Source organism: Cervus elaphus, chromosome 16 (genome assembly GCF_910594005.1).
Source record: "Cervus elaphus chromosome 16, mCerEla1.1, whole genome shotgun sequence".
In the NCBI taxonomy this organism is placed as follows: Eukaryota; Metazoa; Chordata; class Mammalia; order Artiodactyla; family Cervidae; genus Cervus; species Cervus elaphus.
In genome coordinates this window covers 11,307,839-11,333,005 of record NC_057830.1, presented here as the reverse complement: position 1 = coordinate 11,333,005, position 25,167 = coordinate 11,307,839, and the positions used below count along the sequence as shown (strand labels likewise).

The window sequence follows — 25,167 nt, the reverse complement described above, 5'->3', positions numbered from 1 at the left end:
GCGTAGTGAGTAAGTAAGTGAAGTCGCTCAGTCGTGTCCGACTCTTTGCGAACCCGTGGACTGTAGCCCACCAGGCTTCTCCGTCCATGGGATTCTCCAGGCAAGAATACTGGAGTGGGTTGCCATTTCCTTCTCCAGGGGATCTTCCCGACCCAGGGATCGAACCCAGGTCTTCCGCACTGCAGGCAGATGCTTTAATCTCTGAGCCACCAGAGAAGACCTTAGAAGGGGTAGGACAGCCCCTAAAAGGCAAAGAATTATCCAGTTCAAATGTCAATAGTGCGGAGGCTAAGAAACCCAGAACAAGATGGCCATGCACTTTAAGTCAGATAACGTCTAGAATCTCTAAGTTTAGTTTACTTTTGGAAAGGCAGAATGGGGTTATCGAGAGCCGGCTTTAAAACCCTGGGCACACATCTTGACGCTGAAAACCAGACTGCAAGAAAGCTAGATTACCAACCGCAGCCGCTGAGGTCGTGATGCCTTAAAGACTGCGAGGGAAGGGGACAGTAGGGCGCTCTGCACACACTGGTTAAGTGCACCTCAGAAACAGAGACAGCCTTTAGGTCTCTCAGACTGAGAACAAACCCAGTCCTCTGGGACTAGGAACAAGTTTCCAGAGCTACCGGAAGCGGCCGGGCTGCTGAAGCGTCCTGTTCCCCTAGCAACGGTCGTGAAGGAAGTGGTTGCCGCCGCCGCGCCCGGTGCGCCTGCGCCGAGGCGCCGCGTGCTGACGTGGAGCTGAGCCCCGGCCGCCGAGTGGGGCGCAACGCCGAGTGCCGGGGTGCGGCTGGGCTCTCGGAGCCGTGGCCCAGCCGGGATGGCGATCCCGTTCGCTCCGCGCCGGGGAGCCGGGGCTGCCAACCGGCGCTGGTTCGTGCTGCTGCCGCCCCTGCTGCTCGCGCTGCTGCTCGCGCGGCCCGCGGCGGCCCTGGTGGAGGGACTCTACTGCGGCGCGCGGGACTGCTACGAGGTGCTGGGCGTGAGCCGCACGGCCAGCAAGGCGGAGATCGCGCGGGCCTACCGCCAGCTGGCCCGGCGCTACCACCCCGACCGCTACCGGCCCGAGCCTGGCGAGGAGGGCCCGGGACGGACGCCGCAGAGCGCCGAGGAGGCCTTCCTGCTGGTGGCCACCGCCTACGAGACTCTCAAGGTAAGCCTGGGGGCTGCGAGGACCTGCCAGGGAAGCGCGCGGCGCGACCCGCTTGTCACCTGGCCGGTGGAGCGAGGCTCCCTGTGATTCCGGCGCCCGGCTCGACCACCTCTACCACCGTTAGGATGCTCGGGCTTTCCCAAGTGAGAAGTGGCTCACTGACGAAGATGGGAACCCCTTCAGTCTTGGGGAGTAGCTAGCCCCTTACTTTTTGTGGCTGTCTCTGGTATACAAAGGTTTGGGCTTCTTATGGTTTGGTGAAGGCATTTTAATAAGATGCAGCTCACACTCGGAAAGCAGGGTTATTATTATTACCGAGGTCTGTGATAGAACACTGGAAAGATCTCCAGTGACAGTGCGATCGCCCCAATCTGACATGACAGAAACTTGGTTTTGGGGGATGGTATTAATTGTGACATTCAGCTTGGGCGTAAGGTTCTAGAAAAACACTAAGAACACCAGATGTTTGACTCTTGGCTCTGACACCCCCATGTGACCTTGGATAGTGACTTAATATGTCAGAATACCTGTTTCTTCATATGCAGGATTATGGCCATGAAACCTGCTCAGTGGGTTGTTTTGAAGATTAAATGATCAATGAGAAACCTCCTATATAGGAGCTGCAAATTGGTGCTTAATAACTTGAGTTTCAAGACTCTGAGAATTTCTAGTAGGAAATATTTTGTGAATATATGTGTAGTTATTTGACAAAGGATTTATTGAGTCCTATGGAAATGGGGAGGGCTTCCCTCCTAGCTCAGTCAGTAAAGAATCTGCCTGCAATGCAGGAGACCCAGGTTCAATCCCTGGGTTGGGAAGATCCCCTGGAGAAGGAAATGGGCAACCCACTCCAGTATCCTTGCCTGGAAAATCCCATGGACAGAGGAGCCTGGTGGGCTGCAGTCCATGGGGTTGCAAAGAGTCGGGCACGACTGAGTGACTAACACACTTACGGGGATGGGGAGACTTAGCCTGATCCTGTTTTCAGCAAAAAGCAAACTATAGGAAATCACAAAGCACGAATCATATTTGGTGTGTTACTGTTTCAGGGGTCTCTTCATGCTAATACAACAGCAGTTGCAGTTATAGTGGTTTTTTTTTTTTTTTCTATTTTTTCTTTCTTTTTGAGGCATAGTTTTTCATGTTGTATGGTCTGCTTTTAACGACTGCTTTGAGTGGGGATAGTATAATTCAACCGTGGATTATTTTTCCAGATAAGATTTCTAGGGCTGAAAATACTGAGTCAAGGAGTTCATGGCTTGCTTTCCAGAGCAGTTCAGATAGTATAGAGCCATAAAACTCACCAAATTCGCACCAGCATTGGTGAGATTGCAGTGTTCATTGGCAATTACCTGAGGAATGGGTGGGGGTTTGAGAAAGTGCGGTGGCCAGAGGCAACCAAGAGGGCTTGGTTGTCTGTTATTTAGGATAAAGAGTGACTAAGGAAAGACTGCCTTAGATGGGGAAATTTTTCATCCAAGGCAGCCCGGCACCTGAAGCTCCAGTCTGCTTTTCTGCAGTGAGGAAAGAGAGCGGTCCAAGAAGCAACCAGAGCGCCTGCCACTGCTCCTCCAAAGCCCTCCTAGCGCAGAAGGGAGCGCTGGGCAGCTGAAGAGCGTCCAGAAGAGAGGCAGCAGAAACACTGGTAACTCTTGCCTTCTGCTGGGGTCAGAGATGGGTAGATTTGGCCTGAAAAGCGTGAGCCTCACATTAAGAACTTTGAAAACAAAGACCAAGAGACAGAGACAGTACAGAAAATCTGGCCAGGGGGTGGGGGATCTCCCAGGACTCTTAACTGTTCTTGCTATTTCCTTGAAGAGACAAATGCAGAGGCTGATCTGGTGGCTTTATCATGGTTGCCTCTCAGTGTTTCTGCAAGTTTAGCACTGATTCGTCAGCTAATAAAGAGCCTGAGGAAATAATTTGTCCACTCACGAACAAGGAACTTTGAGGCAGTTAAAAAGGAGTAATGTCTGGAGAAAGGCACACTGTTCCTCTTGATTGGGACAGGTTCGTGGTAGCTGCTGCTGCTGCTAGGTCGCTTCAGTCGTGTCCGACTCTGCGCGACCCCATAGACGGCAGCCCACCAGGCTCCGCCGTCCGTGGGATTCTCCAGGCAAGAACGCTGGAGTGGGTTGCCATTTCCTTCTCCAATGCGTGAGAGTGAAAAGTGAAAGTGAAGTCGCTCAGTCGTGTCCGACTCTTAGCGACCCCGTGGACTGCAGCCCACCAGGCTCCTCTGTCCACGGGATTTTCCAGGCAAGAGGACTGGAGTGGGGTGCCATTGCCTTCTCCTGTGGTAGCTGCAGGCCTCCAAACAGGGAACTAGAATTAGAATTGCAGTGATGGAGGGAGTAAGAGAGTGTTCTATAGTTTCCCCAGCTCCACGCATTGTTACTCAGGAGAACGGAAATTATCTGTGAGAGAGAAGGGGTGTCAGGACTTAGTTCGGACGCTTGCTGAGCTCTGTGAAAACGTCCCTGTTAATTTTACAGAGATAGATATGGATTCCACTTCCAACTGGAACACCTCCAGAAACTTTTTTTTTTAAAAAACTTCATTGCAGATGCCCTCTTCTGGATTAAGGAAGAGGACTTTTTCTTGCTGTATGTGCAAGAAGTTATTAAAAACAAATAGGGTGGTCTGAATTTATTGCTGTCATAACAGAATTGTGAGAAAGTTGTCAGAAGATATAATTTCTGGAGAATGCAGTGATCTGATAAACTGAGGTCATCCCCTCTAGGCAACAGTGTGTGGCACGATGTGCATGTTCAGTTGTGTCCGATTCTTTGTGACCCCATGGACTGTAGCCCACCAGGCTCCTCTGACCATGGGATTTTCCAGGCAAGAATACTGGAGTGGGTTGCCATTTCCTACTCAAGGGGATCTTCCGGACCCAGGGATTGAACCCGCCACTGCTGCATTGGCAGGCGGATTCTTGACCACTGTGCTGCCTGGGAAGCCAGAGGCAACAGAGATGTAACCCCTGTTACATCTGTTATATCTGATATCTGTTATGTATCAACCACTGTTACATCTACTATATGTTGCACTTGGATTATATTCACAGCCTGGAAGGAGGGCTTGTGAGGGCTAAGAGGTCCATCTGGCTTTTCGAGCAGGTCAGACAAAATAGTGGGAGAAGTTGATCTGTTCAGAGGCTCTGGAATAAAGATAACCACAGACGCCTGCCTGGAATTCCATATATCACCTCATGGGGGCAGCACTGCTGACTTGGGACCACATTTCCTTTCTATTTTCTCTTTTTGATAACACACTATATATTTCTTCATAAAGCAAGAAAGAAAGTGAAGTTGCTCAGTCCTGTCCGATTCTTTGCAACCCCATGGACTGTAGCCTACCAGGCTCCTCCCTCCGTGGGATTCTCCAGGCAAGAGTACTGGAGAGGGTTGCCATTTACTTCTCCAGGAGATCTTCCCAACTCAGCGGTCAAACCAGGGCCTGCCAGGCTCCTCCCTCCATGGGATTCTCCAGGCAAGAGTACTGGAGTGGGTTGCCATTTCCTTCTCCAGGGGATCTTCCCAACTCAGGGATTGAACCGCGGTCTCCCGCATTACAGGTAGACACTTTAACCTCTGAGCCACCAGGGAAGCCCACATATTTCTCCATAAAGACTAGCAATAAACCCTGTGAGAATGGAAAAGGAGGGAGGATCTTGGTAGGGCCTTGGGAAGACTGTGTTCTCCTTCATAGCCATGTTCAGTTATTGCCGGCATATGGCCAGAAAGTTGATTCTGTATTTGCTTTGTAGAATGCTCAGGTAGATTCCATCTCTGGAATAGTGTATGTGACAGATCTTTTGTGAAATCCGAAATAATTCAGTTGTAAATTCAGTGGAGCCAGGAGCCTTTTTTTCTCTTCCCCATAATTTTTTGATAACCTCCCGAATTTCCTATTCTTGGTGTGTTCAAGCCTCTTAATTTTTTTTTTAACATAAATAAGAAGCTATATTACATCCTTGTTGCAACCTTATAGTGGTGTTCCATCAAAACTTGTAACAACCAAGCATCTCTGACTCACCAAAATGAGAATTATATTTGTGTAAGATACAGTGGGTTTATGACTCTGAAGTTGGTCTTGGTTGAATAAACACCTCTTTGAGAGAGTTTTTTTAGATGGAGATTGTTTAAAAAGATGATACTAATGTGATTTAAATGTAGTTGGTCAGACAAGGAGATATTTTCACAGTTGGTCATTGTTTTTATAGCAACAGAGATTCTTCCTGTGAATAGAGAGAATGGAAAAAAAAAAAACAGAAAAAGAAGGATGATAATAATGCAGGGCAAAGGGAACTTGCCAGATGCTTTTACCAAGTCATGCTTAGTTTATGTTCTCAGATAACTTAAACTTCCAGATCTCAGCAGGGCTTGGAACCATTATGATTTCACACGCTGCTTTATATTTGTTTCATAACATGAGTTAGGATGATGAAATAACTATTTAGTGTATTTGACTACTGGGGGCTCAGGGGGACTCATGGACTTTGGAAGTTAAGTAAACAGACTCTCACTGCGTCAACGTTGGATCTTTTTCTGTGGATATAGCACTTATCACACTGCACTAAATACTGAGTAGCCCATCTCCCCTCTCCACCAAACCTTCTTTTTGCATATATATCTGTGGCAACTAGCACAGTGTCTGGCACATAGATAATGAAAGTTTGTTAAATGCATACTCCTATCTGGAGATAGATTCAGATAGGATGGCAATTGAAAGTGAACTTCTGGTGTTTTGACATGGGTATGTGAAGCTGACATTTTACCCCAAATTAACTGTAGTTTGAAAGAGTGGTACAGATAAAATAAATTGGATAGTTATGAATGAAAAATTCCGATGTGAGAGAAAGATCACATTTCTATTTTTAAGGAGAAATTATTTTCTCAAGGGTTTTAAAGTGAGAACATTAATTCTGAATATACATAAGAATTGGATGAACTAGATAAAATGAGAAGGCTGGGAAAGAAATAAGCAGGTGAGGAAATAGGTGGTAAGGAAGGATGCACTTATAAAACCTATAATTGGTAGACAGGGGTAGAGTTTGATAGCATTTTGCAAGATCACAAGAGAAGAACACAGAAAAGGTCTTGGAGGTATTACTAGCATGCAGGTTATCCGATACTTTGAAGGGATGTGTAGGGAGTGCCTTCTGCTCCAGCCTTGTCTTGGCAGGGAAGTCACAGGAACACTTCAGTTTCTCTTTATCGGTCTGGTTGATGTGGCAGGACTTTTGTAGTTAAGAATGTTTTGGCAAAAAGGGGATTCTGAACTTCCTGCCCTGTCATGTTACTGTTTATTGTTCTCTCTTTGTATATTCTCTTAATCAACCCTGTCTCCTAACTGGTACTGACTTAAGTTTTTTCTGAAGGGGGAGACCATAGCAATGAAAAAGGCACAATTCCTGCCTTTAAGCTTTGAATATAATAAGGAGACAGATACTTATTGTTCAGTTATTGTTTATTTAAGTTACATAATTAAAACGTGTAGCTTATATTGCAACACTGAGAGGGCACAATTATTTCTTCTTGGAGGACTGGAGAAGAATGTACTCTTTGATCTGGGTCTAGAACAGTCACCACTGTTGACTGTGAAGGGACATTTCTGGTAGAGAAAATTCTTGATCCATGAAAACATGGAGTTGTGAGTGTGCAAGGCTTGTTCCAGCAATGAGATGTACAATCAGTTTTATGCTTTTCCCAGGGACTCTGTTTTGGAGGAAGAAAATTAGCCACACTTATTGGTATTACTATCCTATTGGTATTATTTTTTCTTTTTCAGCATCAATCCAGATTTTTATCAGCCATTCATAATAAATGTGTATTCATAAAAATAATAGAAATGATGTGAATTTGTATTACTGTTGTGATGCTGATAAACAGCCAAGTTAAGTAAGCTTGATGGCAGATCGTTTTCATTTCATACAAACTCTGATTGGTCACAACTCCATGTAACACTTAAACATTTGGGGGGCCTTTTCTCGGTTTAGTGGAAAAGATGACGTGCTGAACAGTTCTGCCACGGGCCCAGAAGAAGGATGTGGGACCTTCTGTGCCACATTTGCTGTTTCTGCTATAAACCCATAAGTGTTTATTTTTCACATGTTACATGTTAATGTCACATGTTACTCCCTACTTATGGCCAAAGTTGATTACACACCAGATGTGCTTAATTCTAGTGCTGTGACTGCCTGACACATGATGTTATCAACAGCCCATGAGAGCTTTTGAATAACACAAAAACTACTGAGTTGATGTAATTCTAGGCAGAAACTAATTTTGCTTGTGTAGGTTTATCATAGGTAAACGGAATATTTTGAGATATTTCCAGCACAAAGACCCTCAGTGTCTTTTTAGAGATTGTAGGGGATCTACTGTTTCTAGGTTAGAAGCCTCTCAGGTGCGTGGTAGGGAGAATGTTTCAGGAGACTGGAAATAGTTTGGGATGGCCCCTTTAAACTATGTGTTGAACTTTATGTATTGACGAGTTACCAGAGGTTTGAAAGTGGATAAGTAACACAAGTCTGATGTTTATTTCAGAAAGAAATTCCTGGGAACAAGATAGAGGATGGATTGGGGAAGGCAGGAAGGTATTCTTGACTGAACTCATCTTACTTCCACCTTAATCTTCTGGAATCTTATCATTCCTCTTTGATAACTTGGGAATCTCTTAATTGGTTCATCTCTCATTCCTTAATTTTGAAACTATGGTCACATTTTTCTTCTTTCTTCACCGTTGGCTGTCCTTACTTCCTTATACCCCATCGTTTAAACTGTCACAGAGGGACATGTGCATCAGTACACATCCTGGAACTGTTCTTCCCAAGATGAGCAGTGATGTCCAAGCCTCAGATCAGAGGGCTGCTCTTCCTTTTGAAACTGTTTGTGGCATTTGATGTCCACCATGTAGTTCTTTAAGCTGTTCTCCTTTGACTGCCTTGATGTAATTCTCCCCCTTTGCTCTGAGCTTTCTAGCCATTTCTTTCAGTCTGTATAGACTTCTTTTTCCTCTGCCTTCACCTTAAACACTGCATTTCCTTAGAGTCTTATCCTTTGGGTACTCTTTCCTTTTTATTTTCTAAGCTCTTCCTGATGAAACTCAACCGCATCCTCGACAGTCCTGAAATTTGTGTATTCTCTGGGTTCATATTTTTAAATTGTCTCTCATTTGTAGCACAGGTACCCAAAATTAAACTGGAAACCAATTCTATTATCTTTGTTAAAAGCATAAATTTTAAAAGAGGATGACTCTCATACAAAATGAACATGTGTCAAAGATTTTATTTAACTCATTAATTAATGTGCAAACAATAAGATATTAAAGTGAAAGCCTCTCAGTCGTGTGCAACTCTTTTTGACCCCGTGGAATAGTCCATGGAATTCTCCAGGCCAGAATACTGGAGTGGGTAGCCATTCCCTTCTCCAGGGGATCTTCCCAACTCAGGGATGGAACCCAGGTCTCTTGCATTGCAGGAGGTTTCTTTACCAGCTGAGCCGCCAGGGAAGCCCGAAAGAAAAAGTGCCAGACCCTTTACAGTCAAGACAAGGAGTGTTGAAATGCCTATAATACTGGTCAGCATGACAAGGCAGTCATCAGTTCCCTTAATTCTACTGGACACAGTTTGTGTGAACAAGAATTATTTGCATTACTCCCAGTTTTCCACAAGTTACTTTCCTACAAAGTTAAAGTAGACTTTTCAAATATAGATAAAAGCACGCCCCTCCTACAGGAATAGGTAATCCCTGGAGGCTCCAGGCTTTGAAAAGCTGTCCAGTAATTTTTTCCCCTCCCCATTTCAAAATCTTCCACAGTTTCCCCCTGCACCTTCTCCACACTTGATACCCTCTTCTTTTATTCTTAGAATAAAGGGGTTCACAGAGTGACTATAATTAGAAACATCACTATTCTCAACATGATTGATTTCTGTACCCCTTTAATCACTAGAAGTCTTATTTTTTCTGCTTCCTAGTCTCTAAAATCTGTTTCTCCCTCATCCCATTCTTGATAATACTGTCAGAGTTAGCTTCCAAAAATATACACTTCTCCCCAGCGCTGTTAGTCTCATACTTGAAACCGTTTTATGTTTGAATAGCGCAGCCAGTTCACAGCCTTAACCCTTGAGCGTGGCATGTGAGAGCCCCTGCAGTTCTCACCAAACCTGTCTTCCGGCCACCTTCGCTACCCCTTTCTTCCCTAAACTTCCCCAGTGCCCGAGCTTCACTGAATCTGTTCTCTTCACTGTGCTTCTGCACCTTAACACTTGCTGCTCCCTTTGCCTGGAACAAATTTTGCTGCATCTTATTTACTTTTCAAGATCGAGCACTCCTTTCATGCCTTCTGTGAATCCTATTACCAGTGGTCTCAGGCAGGGAAGTCAGTGCTTAGTTCACGGCTTTTCTTGCTTGCTAGATTCTTCCTGTACACGGGGGAGCTCTTGAGGCCAGGACTTTAGTTTGTCTTTTTATTCCCCTTTGTGTTCAGCATGTGGCTTAAATGCCTTGCATAACTATTTGCTGAGCTGAAAATAACTAAGGTTTTTTAAAGCTCAGGTAACCAAATAGATGGTTAACAAACTGAAACACAGGAACAGATCTATATTTTGACCATGCTGAACTTGAGATATTTATGTTACATTTAGGAAATGTTCAAGAGCCATCTCAAAATAGGAGAAGCAGGAAAAACAGATGTGAGTGTCACTCTTAGTGGTATAGAGGTGATACTGCAAATGGTGGAAGTTACTGTGAGCGCATGCAGACTGAGAAAAGATGTTTAAGAGGACAGTTGCCTGAGTGGCTGCTGGGCAGGGAACAGGAAGAGAAATGGGAACTCAGAGCAGTTAACTTTCTTCCTCTTTAGTAGGGTGTAATAGTCTGGAAAAAAATCAGATTTTTTTTTTTTTAAAGGATCATTTGTGTGTGAATTTCTCTCAAAAATAGGATGAATATATATATTTTTAAGAATGAACAAACTATTACTATATTTTCATATATTATTGATTCTTGGCCTTTACCATCCTAAATGGTTTCTATTATTTGTGTAATTGAAAATTTTTAATGTGAAACTGGTTGCAATATCAAATTATTGCAGTTTACGTCTGTTGAGATCAAACAACTCATTATTTCTTCCAAGGACAAGAACATAATATATTTTTGCCTCTGGGGAGGGGGGATGATCATTTTCACAAGAGAAGGAAGCGTTCAGTGCTTGCTTTGCCTGTGGGTCTCCTCTTGTTCACTTTTGATCTAGATATTGGTGGTTACGTTCCAGTCCTCCTGCATATGCCCAAGAGGATTGGGAGTGGAGTGAACACCAGCAGAAGCACCATTTTTTCCTGTAGAGATTAGAGACAAGGAGCTTATTGCCCTGCTTGTCAAGGCTCAGGACAGAGAGGAGGAAGAAACAAGTATAAAGGTTTTGGCTTTGGAAAGAAGTTGGAATCTCCTGACCCTGGGACCTTAAGATCCACAAAATTGCTGAAAGAAAAAGTACTACCTTATTGAAAGGTAAGATATTAACACTGTTTTAAGGTTTAAGCTCTTATAGCCACATTGGCATATCTTCATAAGCTATGAAATCAAGCAGTCATTTCTGGCCAAGCCCAGGTTTTTGTGATAACCCATCCCACCTTCATGGTGAGGTGGAGACCTGGGTGGCTGGGGAGATGTCTGCAGTGAGGGAGAGCCTTTATAAAATTTCATTCAGTTTTGAAATGATATTTATTGAATGCCAGGCACTGTGCTAGGCCTTGGATATACAGAGATTAATGGATCACCCTACCTGCCTTCTAGAAGTTCTCATTCAAGGCAAAGAAAAAAACCCTGATGATTACAATGTGATAAGTGCTATAATAAATAGGTAATAAGTGTAGTAAGAGTGGTCTGAATCTGTCTACTATTGTTTATGTCCTAAGGGTTAATAGAAGCTCATGAGGTTGGATAAAATGAAAGAGCATTTGAGTTAAAGTGAATTATCTGTTCAGACATAGATATAAAAGAGCATGCTATACTTAAGAACACACCAAATTCCAGAAGTTGCTATCTGAGTGTTTGCTGTGGGCAAAAGAAAAGAGAGTGATGAGATGTTGCTAAGGAGGTAAACTTAGGCCAGTTTTGGAGGCCTTGTTGCATGCCAAGGAAAATTGAACTTAACTTACTAGCCACTGGGAAGCACTGGAGATAACAAACAAATAAACTGTGAGGCTACTTAGGTCCCAAGATGGGTAGGAGAAAAGATAGATATATAATATTAAAATAAGAATGTACGTGAAACTCTTTAATTGGGTCCCAGTCTGTCTTTTCTTTTTTCCTAATATTCCTGGTGTCCTGTGTTCTTATTAGGTTGACTCTAAACTTAGTAGGTTACTGAAGAGTAGGACTTTGACTTAGATTGTTGAGACTCCCTAACTCTTCAATTCTTGAAACAACCTTGTCAAGTGTATTATGCTTGGGTCAGCTTAAAATCCATTTTCTTCATTCTGGAGAGAAAGCTATAAACCCAGTAAAGAAAGAAGATTGTGGCTGAATAAATGCTATAACAAGGGGAATGCAGGCCTTCTTTTCTCTAATCATGACCAAAACAGGGTCATGAAATTATGGGCCCCAAGGAAAAGAAAACCATTCTAAGAGAAGTCAGGCTTGACCCTGAAACCATTTACAGGGATGAGGTAGTTTGAGGACTCATTATAGAGGGACCTGAATAGACCCCACAGGCTCTGGTGACAGTAGAGAGGCCAGACATAAGATATAAATTTTGAAGTTGCTGGTGCTGGAGCATTAGCTGACCACCTTGTTAATGAAGCTCTGGGCTTGATGAAGTCACAGATCTAGGGACCAGTGAGAAGATGGTGACTGGGGGTAAGACACGGGTGAAATGCTTGAAGAAGGATATCTGCATTCTATGGATTATGACCTTCACTAAGATAAGAGAACAAAGAAGAGAGCATAGCCCCCGGGCGTATACGGATTGTATTCGCAGAGCGCATTTCAGAGACACTCAGATCTCTGTATATTGCAGTCAGGAGGAGTGCAGACAGTCGGACCTGGCTGAGGGCTCTGCAGAGACGATGACGCCGGAGGACTGTAGGAATCTCACCTCGGGGACAGTTAGCTTCTAAACTACTTGTCATCTAGTTGGAGCAAGGAGAAGAATTCGTGTTTGAAGAAATACATTTCAAAAAGCGTCTGCCAAGACTGGGAGGCTGAGTTTAAAAGGCAGTAATTTCAGGCCAGACACAGAGCATATCTATAAAGTTAGACCAAAAAGCAAAAAAGTGGAGGGGGGGCGGAAAAATTCTCCAAAGATGTCTTGAAGTACTCAAAATGAGGTACATCAGATAGGCTTTCGTCTTCAGAGCTCTCTGTATGACCTGTAACGTTTTACCCTCTTTAGGTTAGAAGCGCTAGAATATGATGACGGCTTACAGAAGGAATAATGCACTGACAGTCGAGGCGTGTGGCCTGCAGGGTCTCAGTTCCCCGAGAAGGGGTTGAACCTGGGCGGTCACAGTGAAAGCCTGGAACAGGGTCCCTAGGCCAGCAGGGAACTCCTGAGAAAATCTTTTCTGATGAAAGAGAATGAACAAGAAGTGAATTTGAAAATATCAGCCTGAGTCAGCTTTCCTTGTATATCGGCTCAGCTTTCCTCTCATATCGGCTCTCTATATAGTGCCATGGAATATACTTTAAATATATTTACATCTAATTATACTAGATACTACATCTAGCTTCAAATTCTAGTCAGAGGTAAAAAATATTTTGAATGTAATGAATGTAAGAACTGTTACCGAGAATGTGCTCAAATTCAGAATTCTTTTTTTTTTTCTCCCAAATTCAGAATTCTTCATAGGAAATATATAATGATTTTAATGGGTACAGGAAAGATTTTGTCATTAGCAAACTTTTTATTTTAAACCTAAGAAATTGCATATTGGAGGACTCAGGAGGAGGCCCTGAACAGATCCAAGGACCTCTGTGGTTACAAAGCACTAAATGTAGATTTTGAAATGGTTTTGCTAGTAATCTGCAGCTTTATGAATGTTGAATAATTAATTTATCATAGAAAGAAATCCTCTAGGTTTAAAAAAGATGTTTGTTTTCATAATGATTTCTGTTGTACTCACTTATAGATAAAAGAATTTGCTGTGGTTTTGGTGCTTAACATTTTTTCTGGAAACAAGACAAGCTGAAAAACAGGTTTTTGTGGGATTTAAAAAAAAAGCAAATCATAATTTAATAGCTTTTTAACCTATGTAACTCAGTAAAGGGTTGGCATTTGTACCCGTTACAAACTGATTCAAATTACAGAAGGTTTTAAAAAATGCTTTATTTGTAAACATTTGAGCAGCATTTCAGAAGGCTATAATTTTTTCAACATGTTTACACGATTAAGAAAGAGCTGTATATTACCTTATCTATGAACTGGGCTGTGAAAACGTGTTATAATAGTAAAGGAGAACACATTTTTAACATGTTTTTATATGATATACGTCATTTGATATTCAAAACAGCCCTGTAAAATTAGTAGGGCAGCTATTAATATCTCTGTTTTACAAGTGGAGAAGAGTGAGGCTCAGAGAGGCTAAAAGTTTTGCCTAAAGTCACAGAGGTAGATTTTGACCATTCTACTCCATCAGTGTCTCAGTGTTTCCTTGAGATGAACATAATTCAGTTTTGAGGGCATAGACTGGTTTTGTCTATTTTTTGTTATCTTAATCTTTGCTTTCAGAAGAAAACGTACTATACGAGGCTGGGAAATGATTGTGAATATATACAACAGAAATAGACATTCTTTTTTTCTGTCAACAGTTACTAAGAGTAGGTGTCAACATGCTCTTAAAGTGTAAGAACAAATCTGTATCCTTATTAGCACCACAGCACTGGCTAAATAAGCATAGTTCTTTGCTATTGAAGTGTTTTTATGTTTTCCAGAAGGCCTAATAGTTCTCAAGAATTTGAGGAAAACTTTAAATTCTGCTTTATACCTAATATTAAGTTCTGGAAGCAAATTTGTGTGTGCCTTTGAGGAATTATGGGAATTTTTTTGGACAATTTGTTGTTTTACTCAGATTGACTACATACTTATAAAATTCTAGGTTTGACTTCAACAGAGTATTAACTAAGGCCATTTTACGAGCTGTCATATGAAACTGGGTATCTGGTTGTTTTTACTTTATAGGATGAAGAAACTCGAAAGGACTATGACTACATGCTGGACCACCCGGAGGAGTACTACAGCCATTACTACCACTACTACCGCAGGCGCCTGGCCCCCAGAGTGGACGTGAGGGTCGTGATTTTAGTCAGCGTGTGCGCTATTTCAGTGTTTCAGGTGTGTACTGGTGGACGTATATGTCTATGTGTATGTGAAGGAGTGCCCATTGCCTAGTGCTAGTCATTAAAACTGAACTAGAAGTATGTTTTTGTGCAGTTTTACTTCCAGTTCAGATTAACTTTTTATGTTAGAAAAATATTTAATCAGTTAATAGTAGTGGAATCTTTGATGGCAGGAAGTCTAAGAAATTGTGCATGTCATTATATAACTACTAAAACTAATTACCAAACAGAAAACCCAGATCTCTTCCTCATTGCCTGCTATGTATTTTCCATATAACAGCCAGAGTGACTGTCAACTAGATCCATATGATTTACTGGTGACCCTTGAACAGCACGGGTGTGGATTGCACGGGTCCACTTATCCTCGGGATTCTTTTCCCTAAATGCGGCCCCGCACTACGGCACCACACAGCTGAGGCTGGTTGAATTGGAGGATAGGGAGGGACCGTGTGTATGCACAGTTGGCACCTACAGAGGGCCAACCATGAGTCACACTCGATTTTGCAGAGAGTGGGGCCCCCTCGTGTTGTTGAAGGACCAAACTGTACTTTCATAGGACTTTTCAATGATTTCCCATTAAACTTGGGGAAAAATCCAAATTCCTTAGTATGGCACAACAAGTCCTGGCCTCTGCCTACTGAATGCCGGGAGTATAGTGCTTGCCACCATTTAACAACCAGAAATCTCACACATCTCCATGTGACAGCGAAGGGCACTCCTGCTCCAGTTTAAAAACCACTGAAAGAGAGTAAAAGTGCTGCAGTAACTTTATGTTGTTTTAATATATCACAGAAATATAAGTTCAGGCTGAAATGAGCTTTCCCTACTATTAATTCCTAAACTAACCATACCCATCATATCCTCCTCCTCTAGAGGCAAAAAAAAAAAAAAAGATGAACCAATTTGCTAGTTTCAAAATTACTTCTCCAGTTTAATTCCCAGAAATGAAATTCAATTTATATGACAAAAGAATTCCTATTGAAAACTAAAATTGTGTATTTTAAATGTTTCAGCTTTTGTAGTATTGCCTTTTCAACAGGGAGAGGAGGGGCAATTTTACTTTTCTGTTTTAGATAACATAATACTCTAGTCACTTTTTTGTTGTTGCTATTAATAGATTGCTTCTATATTTTAGGATACTGGTATAATTGCTTTTTTATTCAGTAAAATAGCTGAAATGTGTGGAGGTACTATATGAGGAGTAGTACTTTTTCTGATAACAAAACCCTTTGTGGTTGAATATATTTAAGAAATAATTTAATGTTTTCTTGCCCAAATAAGTAAAGATTCAAACATACTTGAATCTTTCAGTTCATAATATGATGAACATTACTGTGGCATGTGCAGATGGTTTAGGAAACAGATAAATATCGTTGCCTGAGTCTACACCCTGTGATTGTTTGAAAGAAATGCCTTCTGACCTAGTTTTGCCATTTGACGACTCCTCCAGTAGGTAGATTGCACCCTTAAAGAAGAGGGATTTCTTAATTGCGATCTAAGGAGGAGTCAGATGTAAAGATGTGGAATCAACAGGTACGGTGTGATTCCCCTGAGCCGTCCTCCGATCCTGGGTGTTTCCTGTGGAGAATCAGTGCCTTTTTGGCTCAGCTGACAACTTATCTGACTTCTCAGTCCTGAAGATTCCCATGTCCACACGGCTATTATTCAACTGTATCTTTAACCTACAGAGTGAGATTTTTGAGGTCCCCTGTTTTTAATCAGAATGGGTTTTTTGTGGGCGGGATTGTGTTCACCAAGATGAATTTTGGTAATAAAAGTGATCCGTTTTTCTTTGTTAAATATTCTAGTTTTTCAGCTGGTGGAATAGCTATGACAAGACGATCAGCTACCTGGCCACGGTGCCCAAGTACCGTATCCAAGCCATGGAGATTGCCAAGCAGCAGGGATTGCTGAGAAAAGCCAAAGAGAAGGGCAGAAACAAAAAGTCCAAAGAGGAAGTTCGTGATGAGGAGGAGAACATCATAAAGAACATTATAAAAAGTAAAGTAGATATAAAGGGCGGCTATCAGAAGCCCCGGATGCGTGACCTGCTCCTGTTTCAGATTCTCTTCGCTCCTTTTCACCTGTGCTCCTATATAGTGTGGTATTGCCGATGGGTCTATAATTTTAACATCAAAGGCAAAGAATACGGGGAAGAAGAAAGACTATACATCATACGTAAATCTATGAAGATGTCCAAGTCTCAGTTTGATAGTCTAGAAGATCATCAGAAAGAAACTTTTCTTAAACGGGAGCTTTGGATAAAGGAGAATTATGAGGTGAGTAATGACTCTGCTGTGATTTTTACTGTTCTCTTCCTTACCAAGTTAAAACTAAAGGATCACAGAAGTGTGCTCTAATTTCTGAAATCGAATAGTTCAGTACGGATAAAGATCTTTTGTTGACAATATGACTAGTAGTCAAACAGTGAGTTTTTAACCTGTAATTTGTCCTTTTAAAAGATGAACTTCAAATACTTTAATTCACTAATGCTAGAAATTTAAAGAATGGTCTAATTTGTTATGTTAAATTGCACTGGGATAGAATGTATGTTTGCAAGGATGTCACCATTTTCTGTTAATTGCACCAACTAAACTTTGATCGTAACATCATATGACCTGAACTAATTTTATGGCTGACCCAATATATGAAAAGCTTTCACTCTTAAGTAGTTTAAGCAGCCCACTATACAATAAACTGTCTGTCATGGAGTGCTATCCTGGGCTAAATTATGGTATTATGTGAAATTATCTTAGTCATTACTTCCTGAAATTTGGAAGTAAAGTAATTTCCTTCTAAAATTTGATATGGCTGTGAAATTGGTTATGAAAACTTGTCCATTTAACTTTAACTGACATTCACTAAATATTATAGAAATGAAAGCTGTTCTTTGTTTTTAACCTCTGTGGTTTATTTAACCTTCTTTGGGAACTTTAAAAATATTTTGAAAGACCAATAATTATCTTTGAAGATAAAAGAAGTTGTAAGTTCAGTTTGGAGACCGAAGTATTTATAAGGCCACTTTGTTCCTTGGTTAGAATCAACATGTACTTAAAGTCATCTGTTAAATTTACTGAGTACCATGTTAAGAAAATTTATGTTGATTCTTCAATATTGGATGTTAGTTGTAGATAGGAAATGTTTAAAATGTTTAAACCCTTTAAACTCACCTTACATATAATTTCAAGGAAGAAAAGAATGTATTTCCAGGTTATAGAAATCAGTGGGAAAAAACACTAGTTCTTGCATGAGTTGTTCTTTTTTTATTTTTTGATTTAACACTGGATGTTAAACTGCTTAATTGCTTAGTATTTTTTGGTGCATGGTTTTCAGAAGACAAACCAATACATTCATTGGGAACTTTTACCTAAAATTATATTTGAAAAATATAAACATGCTATTGTGGTTCAGTTGTTGTGTCCAACTCTTTGCGAGCCCATGGACTGCAGCACACCAGGCCTCCCTGTCCCTCACTATCTCCCGGAGTTTGCCCAAGTTCATGTCCACTGAGTCGGTGATGCTGTCCAGCCTTCTCATCCTCTGCCGCCCTCTTCTCCTTTTGCCCTCAATCGTCATCAGCATCAGGGAAACATGTCATAAAGCTAATGAAAATGTTTCTGTTTGGATTGTCAAGTCAGTTCGTGTTATTTATACTTATAGGTCTACAAACAAGAGCAAGAAGAGGAACTAAAGAAAAGATTGGCAAATGACCCTAGATGGAAAAGATACAGGAGATGGATGAAGAATGAAGGGCCTGGACGGTTGACGTTTGTGGATGACTGAAGACCGCTGGAATGCTGCTATGCCAAACCTTAACTGTGATACTATTTTCATAACTGAATTATTTTAGCAATGTATCGACTGCACCTCAGCAGTAACTAAAATTCCTCAAGAATTAGATTAAACAGAATAATGTAGACATTTAAACTTTCCCTTCAAACTTTATACATAAGACATTTATGATTGTTCAATTTTTATAATCGATTTGTGGATTTTGTTAAAAGACTTGACAGGAAGATTTATTAGTTGCCATTTAAAAGTTTTATATCTTTAGTTAAAAATTTGACATGAAAATTTATTAGATACCATTTAAAAATATTACGTGTTAAGTGTTTATTCTTCAAAAGTGTTTCCTTATTCTTTGTTAAGTGCTACATTTTTCTGCTTTTGTGACCTCTGATAGTTTCACAGAACGTAATTATAACACCATTTAATTACATTATTGAGCGTGTCTTTCTAGACACAAACTTCTTCAGCAAAACGAATTCAACTATCATGTCATCTTCATGACAGTCATTATAGGATTGAAATAAGTTCAAAATATCTCTCTGGGAGAGTCTTCTGCTGGGCTGTCTTTATACTATCTCCCCCCAGTCATAATATTGTTAATAAGATCAGAAACTCTCCAGGAGAGTGAATGTACCTTCCTGTCCTTGTGGGATGGTCTTGATTACAGTCATTATAAGACTATAACTGTGCTCGCAAACATTTCTCCAGAAGAGGACCTCAGAAGAAGGTCTTTTTGTAACACAGCATTGCTTTCTTAATCTTCCCTTCAATTAAAAAAAAAAAAAAACAGAGCGAAAGTAGTGTAATGAAAAGTTCATATATTATGAAGTCCTTGATTAGTGAAAAATCTATTTTATGTGAGCATCTTTACATGCATTTAAACCAGAAAGAAGAAGTGCATGGGTGTGTGCTGTTCTGTCAGACAATGAAATGTAAATGTTTTATGCGTGTGTAAGTGAAAGTAATTCACACGTAATTTGACTGAATTGAGTATGATCCTGGAGCAGAGTATCGAAACACATTCACGGTAGCTGGTCAGTACTCCTGTTAAAAGATACATCCCAGCCCATCATTTTAGTAAAATGGTTGCAATATATCCCAAGTTTGTTGGTATGCCATTTTAAGTCAAAGATTAACATATTGCTTCTGTATTATTTAAAAGATGTAGCATAAAAGTATAGTATAGTAGATAGGCAGAATCAGTTTCTCCTCCAAGGAAACTCAGCCTTTCAAGAGCTCAGCCCAAATATCTGACACATGCAAAGATGGAGGAGGGAAAGTTCACCAAACTTGTTAATACAGCGAAAGACCTGAGGGGGATTATATATTTCTGTGAGTGAGGGCCTCAATTACCTCATTAGAAAATCAGGGGAGCAGTCTGGCTAGATTATCACTAAGGTCCTTTTGCAGCTCTAAAATTATATAATATTTATATTTTTGTAGACTTCAGATGAAAGCGTTTTATGCATCCATTCTTTTTTGGGAGGGTGGAGAAGTCACAGCCATAAATTATAGGAAGCTGTGTTTCAAACCCCAAATGCCCAACTCTTAACCATAGATAAATGCCTTTGAAAGGTGCTGCAGTTGTCTATAGAGTCAGTAATCCCTATCTCAGTGAATGTGTTATCATACATTTGACACACAACAGTATTATCTAAGAATGAAAGTGTGTACCATATGTTACAAAGACCGGAAAGAAACGTAGGTACTTGCCCTTCTGTTAAAATTTCAAATACGTTAATGATTAACTGTATTTTTTTTTTTTTTTAAACCTGGTGATAAGGAAAAATAAAAGGACTGAATGTGTTAGCATTCATAAAGGTTGACTGTTGAAAACAGTGTATCTTTGGATATTATTTTGCATATATGCTAGATTGCTGTATTTCTTTTGGTCTTTATATAGGAATCTCATTTCTGTTCCTGGCAACCTGCTTACTTGGTAAAAGTTTGGTCTGTCTTTTGGAATCATGGCCATTGAATGGGTAAGATGAATGGACTTTCCTTAACAGGATAGTGATTCTTCTCTCCCCTTTCCTTAGCAAAATGGCTTTATGCTTCAAAATCCTGGAGGAAAGGAAGGGCGATTAGTTGTATCACAAGTGTCACTCAAGTATCCTGGGTATCTTCACTAGTACTCACCTTACTCTGCCCATCCCCGCCAAAAACCCAACAGCTTCTCCAGTTTAGAAACATCTGGAGAAGAATCTTGAGTAGGGGATCCCAGAACCCCACTATAGTTAGAAAACCTTTATTGAGCTTCATTTTAGAGCTATCACCATTTCCTTTTTACTTGAAATTCAGGAGTTTACAAAGCATAGTTGCTTATTGGTTTCTGTTTATTATGACGTCATGTAATTGAGGTCTGTGCTAAAACTACCCTTAGAGTTACATTCACATCAAATATCCTCATAGCAGATTTCAAAACTGATCCTTCCTTCATTGGTCTTATTTCTTTATGAATTTTCCAAGTTCTACAAATTGTAGGTTGCAGTTTCATAACATATCTATCAAGTAGGGACCATGACTAGAATTTTAAACACTACAAGTGGTTTGTAGAAATTTAAAATACAAGTGGTATACAGAAATTTAAAATATTATATGCAAAAATAGTTCAGTTTACAGAATTGACAACTATTTTAGTACTATTGAATGTATGTTTAGAAAACTGTAGTTTATTTCCTTTGAGATTCTTTTATTTTTTGGACTGAAAGGGCAGTAAACTTTTAACACCCATGCCTTGGAAATATTTTCCCTGCGTGGAAGCCAACTGCTAAGCTTACATTCTGCTAATGTTATAAACCAGTGTGTTAGCCCCAAACTGAAAGTTCTGTGGAAATTAAAGAGAAATGGCTTTTATTAGACATTAGTATGACTAGGTCTAGCTACTTAAAGACTTTATATTGGACATGGTTTCTGGAGTTATAATTGTGCCCTTGAGGCAGATAAATGTTGATACTGATACAAAATAGTTGTGTATGGATGAATTATAATTTTATTTACAAAATGCAATACTCTTCACATTTAAATATGTACTAAGGCCAAATCTGAACCCTAACAACTAAATAAAATTTGCTAAAGAAATTAACCTTTTTGGTTTCCTCATCTGTGAAATGAGGGGATCTTTTTAGAGAATCAGGACTTAATCTATAAGCCTGAAAATTTACATAGGTTTAGGGTCTTAAGTAGATTAGATGGCTTGCAATTGAGAAATGTTACACATCATTTAAGTAAAAAATCTACATAATTTGTCATAAACTTAATCAGCTCCTTATCCTTGACAGTTGTGTATATAATGGGTCACATGACCTTAGGTCAGAGACATATAGGATTTCTTACAGACTCCTCCCCAACTTCATTAGGGATGAAGAAATTTCCTTCCATTTCACTGTGTCTTCTTTTGTGACCTCAAGACGAGTGAGCAGAATGCAGTCGCATGGTTCAGGCTTTGCAGCCAGATCAAAGTTGTGCTTCTTGGCCATTTGGCTAAGATCAAGTTTAGGATGGGGACTTCCTAGATGGCACAGTGGTGAAGAGTCCACCTGCCAATGTAGGGGCCACAAGAGATGCAGGTTCGATCCCTGGGTCAGGAAGATCCCCTGAAATAGGAAGTGGCAGCCTGCTCCCGTATTCTTGCCTGGAAAATTCCATTGATGGAGGATCCTGGTGGACTACAGTCCATGGAGTTGCAAAGAGTTGGGAGGGACCGAGCACAGACCAGAGTTTAGCTCCTGGCCCTACAAATGATTAACAGCTTGACTTTGGACAGGTTAACCTCTGAACCCAATTTTTTTAATCTCTGATAGTGATACTAACTTCATAGGATGCTTATGAGAATTAAACAAGATGGGGTAAAATGCCTGACCTATATTAAATGTTCAATAAATGAGTTCCTGTGCCTTTCAGAGAGAACAAGACAGTCTTTTTTGTTAAAAACCCATGGTAATACTGTTCAGTGATTACAGAACTGTTGTTTCTTTACTATTTTAATAGGTATTTGAATTCCTTACTTTGTGCAGAGTACTGTGCTAGAGTGAAAAAGTGACACTCTTTAGGGTTGGGATTTGTCTTAAAATCAGCTGCCTGCCCCTTGTTTCCCCTGGGGTACAAGGTGAAACAGCTGAGATTACAGCTCAGAAAAGAATGAACTTTCAGAGCAAATAATCTGCTCACTAGTTCAAGGCCTACATTTATGGAAGGGATCCTTCCAGCAAAATACAGAGGCATGCCTGGAATGGTTGCTCAAAAGGACATCAAGTAGCCCTAAGTTACACTGCCTCCCAAAGTCTTAAGCAGCCTGTAAAAATCTCTCCAGAGAAGCTGAATCTATAAACCTGTTGATGAATCGTTCACTCCTGATTCATTAATTAATGCAGTGGGTATAAGGAAGTGACATGGATTTTTATGGTACATTATATTGTGTCACATTAAACATAGTTGTTAGTGTTTTCCTGTTTCTTTTTAGAAAACTGAAGGTAGCAGAAAAGAAAATACCTCGTTTTATCATTTATTGGAGAAGAGTGATTTAAAGCCTCTTTTCTGGAAAAAATAACCCACTGTTAAAAGGTGACAAAATACATATTAGGAGTGAGGAATTATAGATCCGAACAGGGAAACAAATGAAATATTTGTCTTCAGAAGGACACTGACATTTCTAAAAATACTGAGGCTCTTAGAAACAGTGGAAATTTTTATCTTAACCAAGGGGGGAAAAATGTGTAACAGTCTCTAACATACTGGTGACCTTTTACTGAAGTCTTGTCTCCCCAGCTTCAGTTCGTCTTGTGTCTTCATCCCAGATTAATATTCCTAAAATATCTTACCATGTGGCCACCCCACTGCCACAGAATTCTGCTTCTTCCTGTGACTTGTAGTCTTAACAGCTTTGTATCCTGTATTACTCACTAGAGCCTTCTTCATTCATTAACTGATCCATTCCATGGCCTCCTGTTCTCCATATTGGAATGCTTTCCCCTTTTTGCTTTCCATCTGTCACACACGTATCCAAAGTCTAGGTCTCACCATCTAAGATGAGCTTTTCCTAGTCCTTCCAGTCTGTATCTTTGAATTCTTTGCCACATCTTTTTTAAACACAACTTTTCTGTCAACAATTTAGTCATGTTTCCAACATGTAATTTCATTTTTTGACTAGAATGTTAAGTTCCTTGTGGTGAGAGAACTTGCCACTAGAGGGCTTTAAAATTTGTCAGGAGACAAGACCAATTCTTTTTAACACCCCAAAGACTAAATACATAGCTCACAAGATGAATAGAAAAAAATATTCAACCTCAACAGTTAAGACATCTAAAAGACTTAAGGCATCATTTTCCATCTATTAGGTCAGTAGAAATAAAGAACCACAATATAGATTTGTGGGTACAAAGAAATAGCCTTCTGGTGGGAATAACAATTGCTATCACCTTCTAGATGATAAAGTGGCAAAAAGTTTTAAAAACTTATATATTCTTTGATCCACTAATTCCACTTTTAGGAATGCATCCTGAGGAAATAAAAGACATGCAAACAGCTGTTTGTTTAAGGTGGCCACCACAGTGTTAAAGAATAGGGCAGTACATTACAAGCCAGTCAGGATGGCTGCTATCCAAAAGTCTACAAGCAATAAATGCTGGAGAGGGTGTGGAGAAAAGGGAACCCTCTTACACTGTTGGTGGGAATGCAAACTAGTACAGCCACTATGGAGAACAGTGTGGAGATTCCTTAAAAAACTGGAAATAGAACTGCCATATGACCCAGCAATCCCACTCCTGGGCATACACACTGAGGAAACCAGATCTGAAAGAGACACGTGCACCCCAATGTTCATCGCAGCACTGTTTATAATAGCCAGGACATGGAAGCAACCTAGATGCCCATCAGCAGACGAATGGATAAGGAAGCTGTGGTACATATACACAATGGAATATTACTCAGCCATTAAAAAGAATTCATTTGAATCAGTTCTAATGAGATGGATGAAACTGGAGCCCATTATACAGAGTGAAGTAAGCCAGAAAGATAAAGAACAATACAGTATACTAACACATATATATGGAATTTAAAAAGATGGTAATGATAACCCTATATGCAAAACAGAAAAAGAGACACAGATGTACAGAACAGACTTTTGGACTCTGTGGGAGAAGGCGAGGGTGGGGTGTTCTAAGAGAATAGCATTGAAACAAGTATACTATCAAGGGTGAAACAGATCACCAGCCCAGGTTGGATGCATGAGACAAGTGCTCAGGGCTCAGACAAGTGCGAGGGTGGGGTGTTCTGAGAGAATAGCATTGAAACAAGTATACTATCAAGGGTGAAACAGATCACCAGCCCAGGTTGGATGCATGAGACAAGTGCACTGGGAAGACCCAGAGGGATGGGATGGAGAGGGAGGTGGGAGGGGGGATCAGGATGGGGAATACATGTAAATCCATGGCTGATTCATATCAATGTATGGCAAAAACCACTACAATATTGTAAAGTAATTAGCCTCCAACTAATAAAAATAAATGAAAAAAAGAATAGGGCAGTAGCTGAATAAATTCTGATCCAGTTGCATAATGGAATACCACACAGTCATTAAAAATAATAAATGAAGAGCATATCTTTTTTGACTGCCCCTGGATTGCTTCTAGTATCAGCATCCTGGTTTTCCTTTGGGAAACTGATCTTCCTCTTTCAGTCTATACAGTTTGAATGGACTGAGAAACCATCAGTTTGGGTTCCCCAGAGAAACAGACTCAGATGGAGATTTTCATGAAGAAAGTTTGTTGTTTAGTGACTAAGTCGTGTGTGACTCTTGCGACCCCACAGACTATAGCCCGCCAGGCTCCTCTGTCCATGGGATTTTCCCCACAAGAATATAGGAGTGCACTGCCATTTCCT

General features: G+C 40.5%; 1 protein-coding gene across 1 annotated transcript; it reads left to right on the top strand.

The window, feature by feature from the left end:
• The first annotated feature begins 726 nt into the window (after positions 1–726).
• On the top strand, positions 727–22,185 carry DNAJC25 (DnaJ heat shock protein family (Hsp40) member C25). Its single transcript, XM_043927408.1, has 4 exons — positions 727–1,153; positions 14,342–14,494; positions 16,308–16,778; positions 18,160–22,185. Exons 1-4 carry the CDS (start codon positions 821–823, stop codon positions 18,280–18,282), a joined length of 1,080 nt encoding a protein of 359 aa, XP_043783343.1. The 5' UTR covers positions 727–820; the 3' UTR covers positions 18,283–22,185.
• Positions 22,186–25,167: the final 2,982 nt, after the last annotated feature.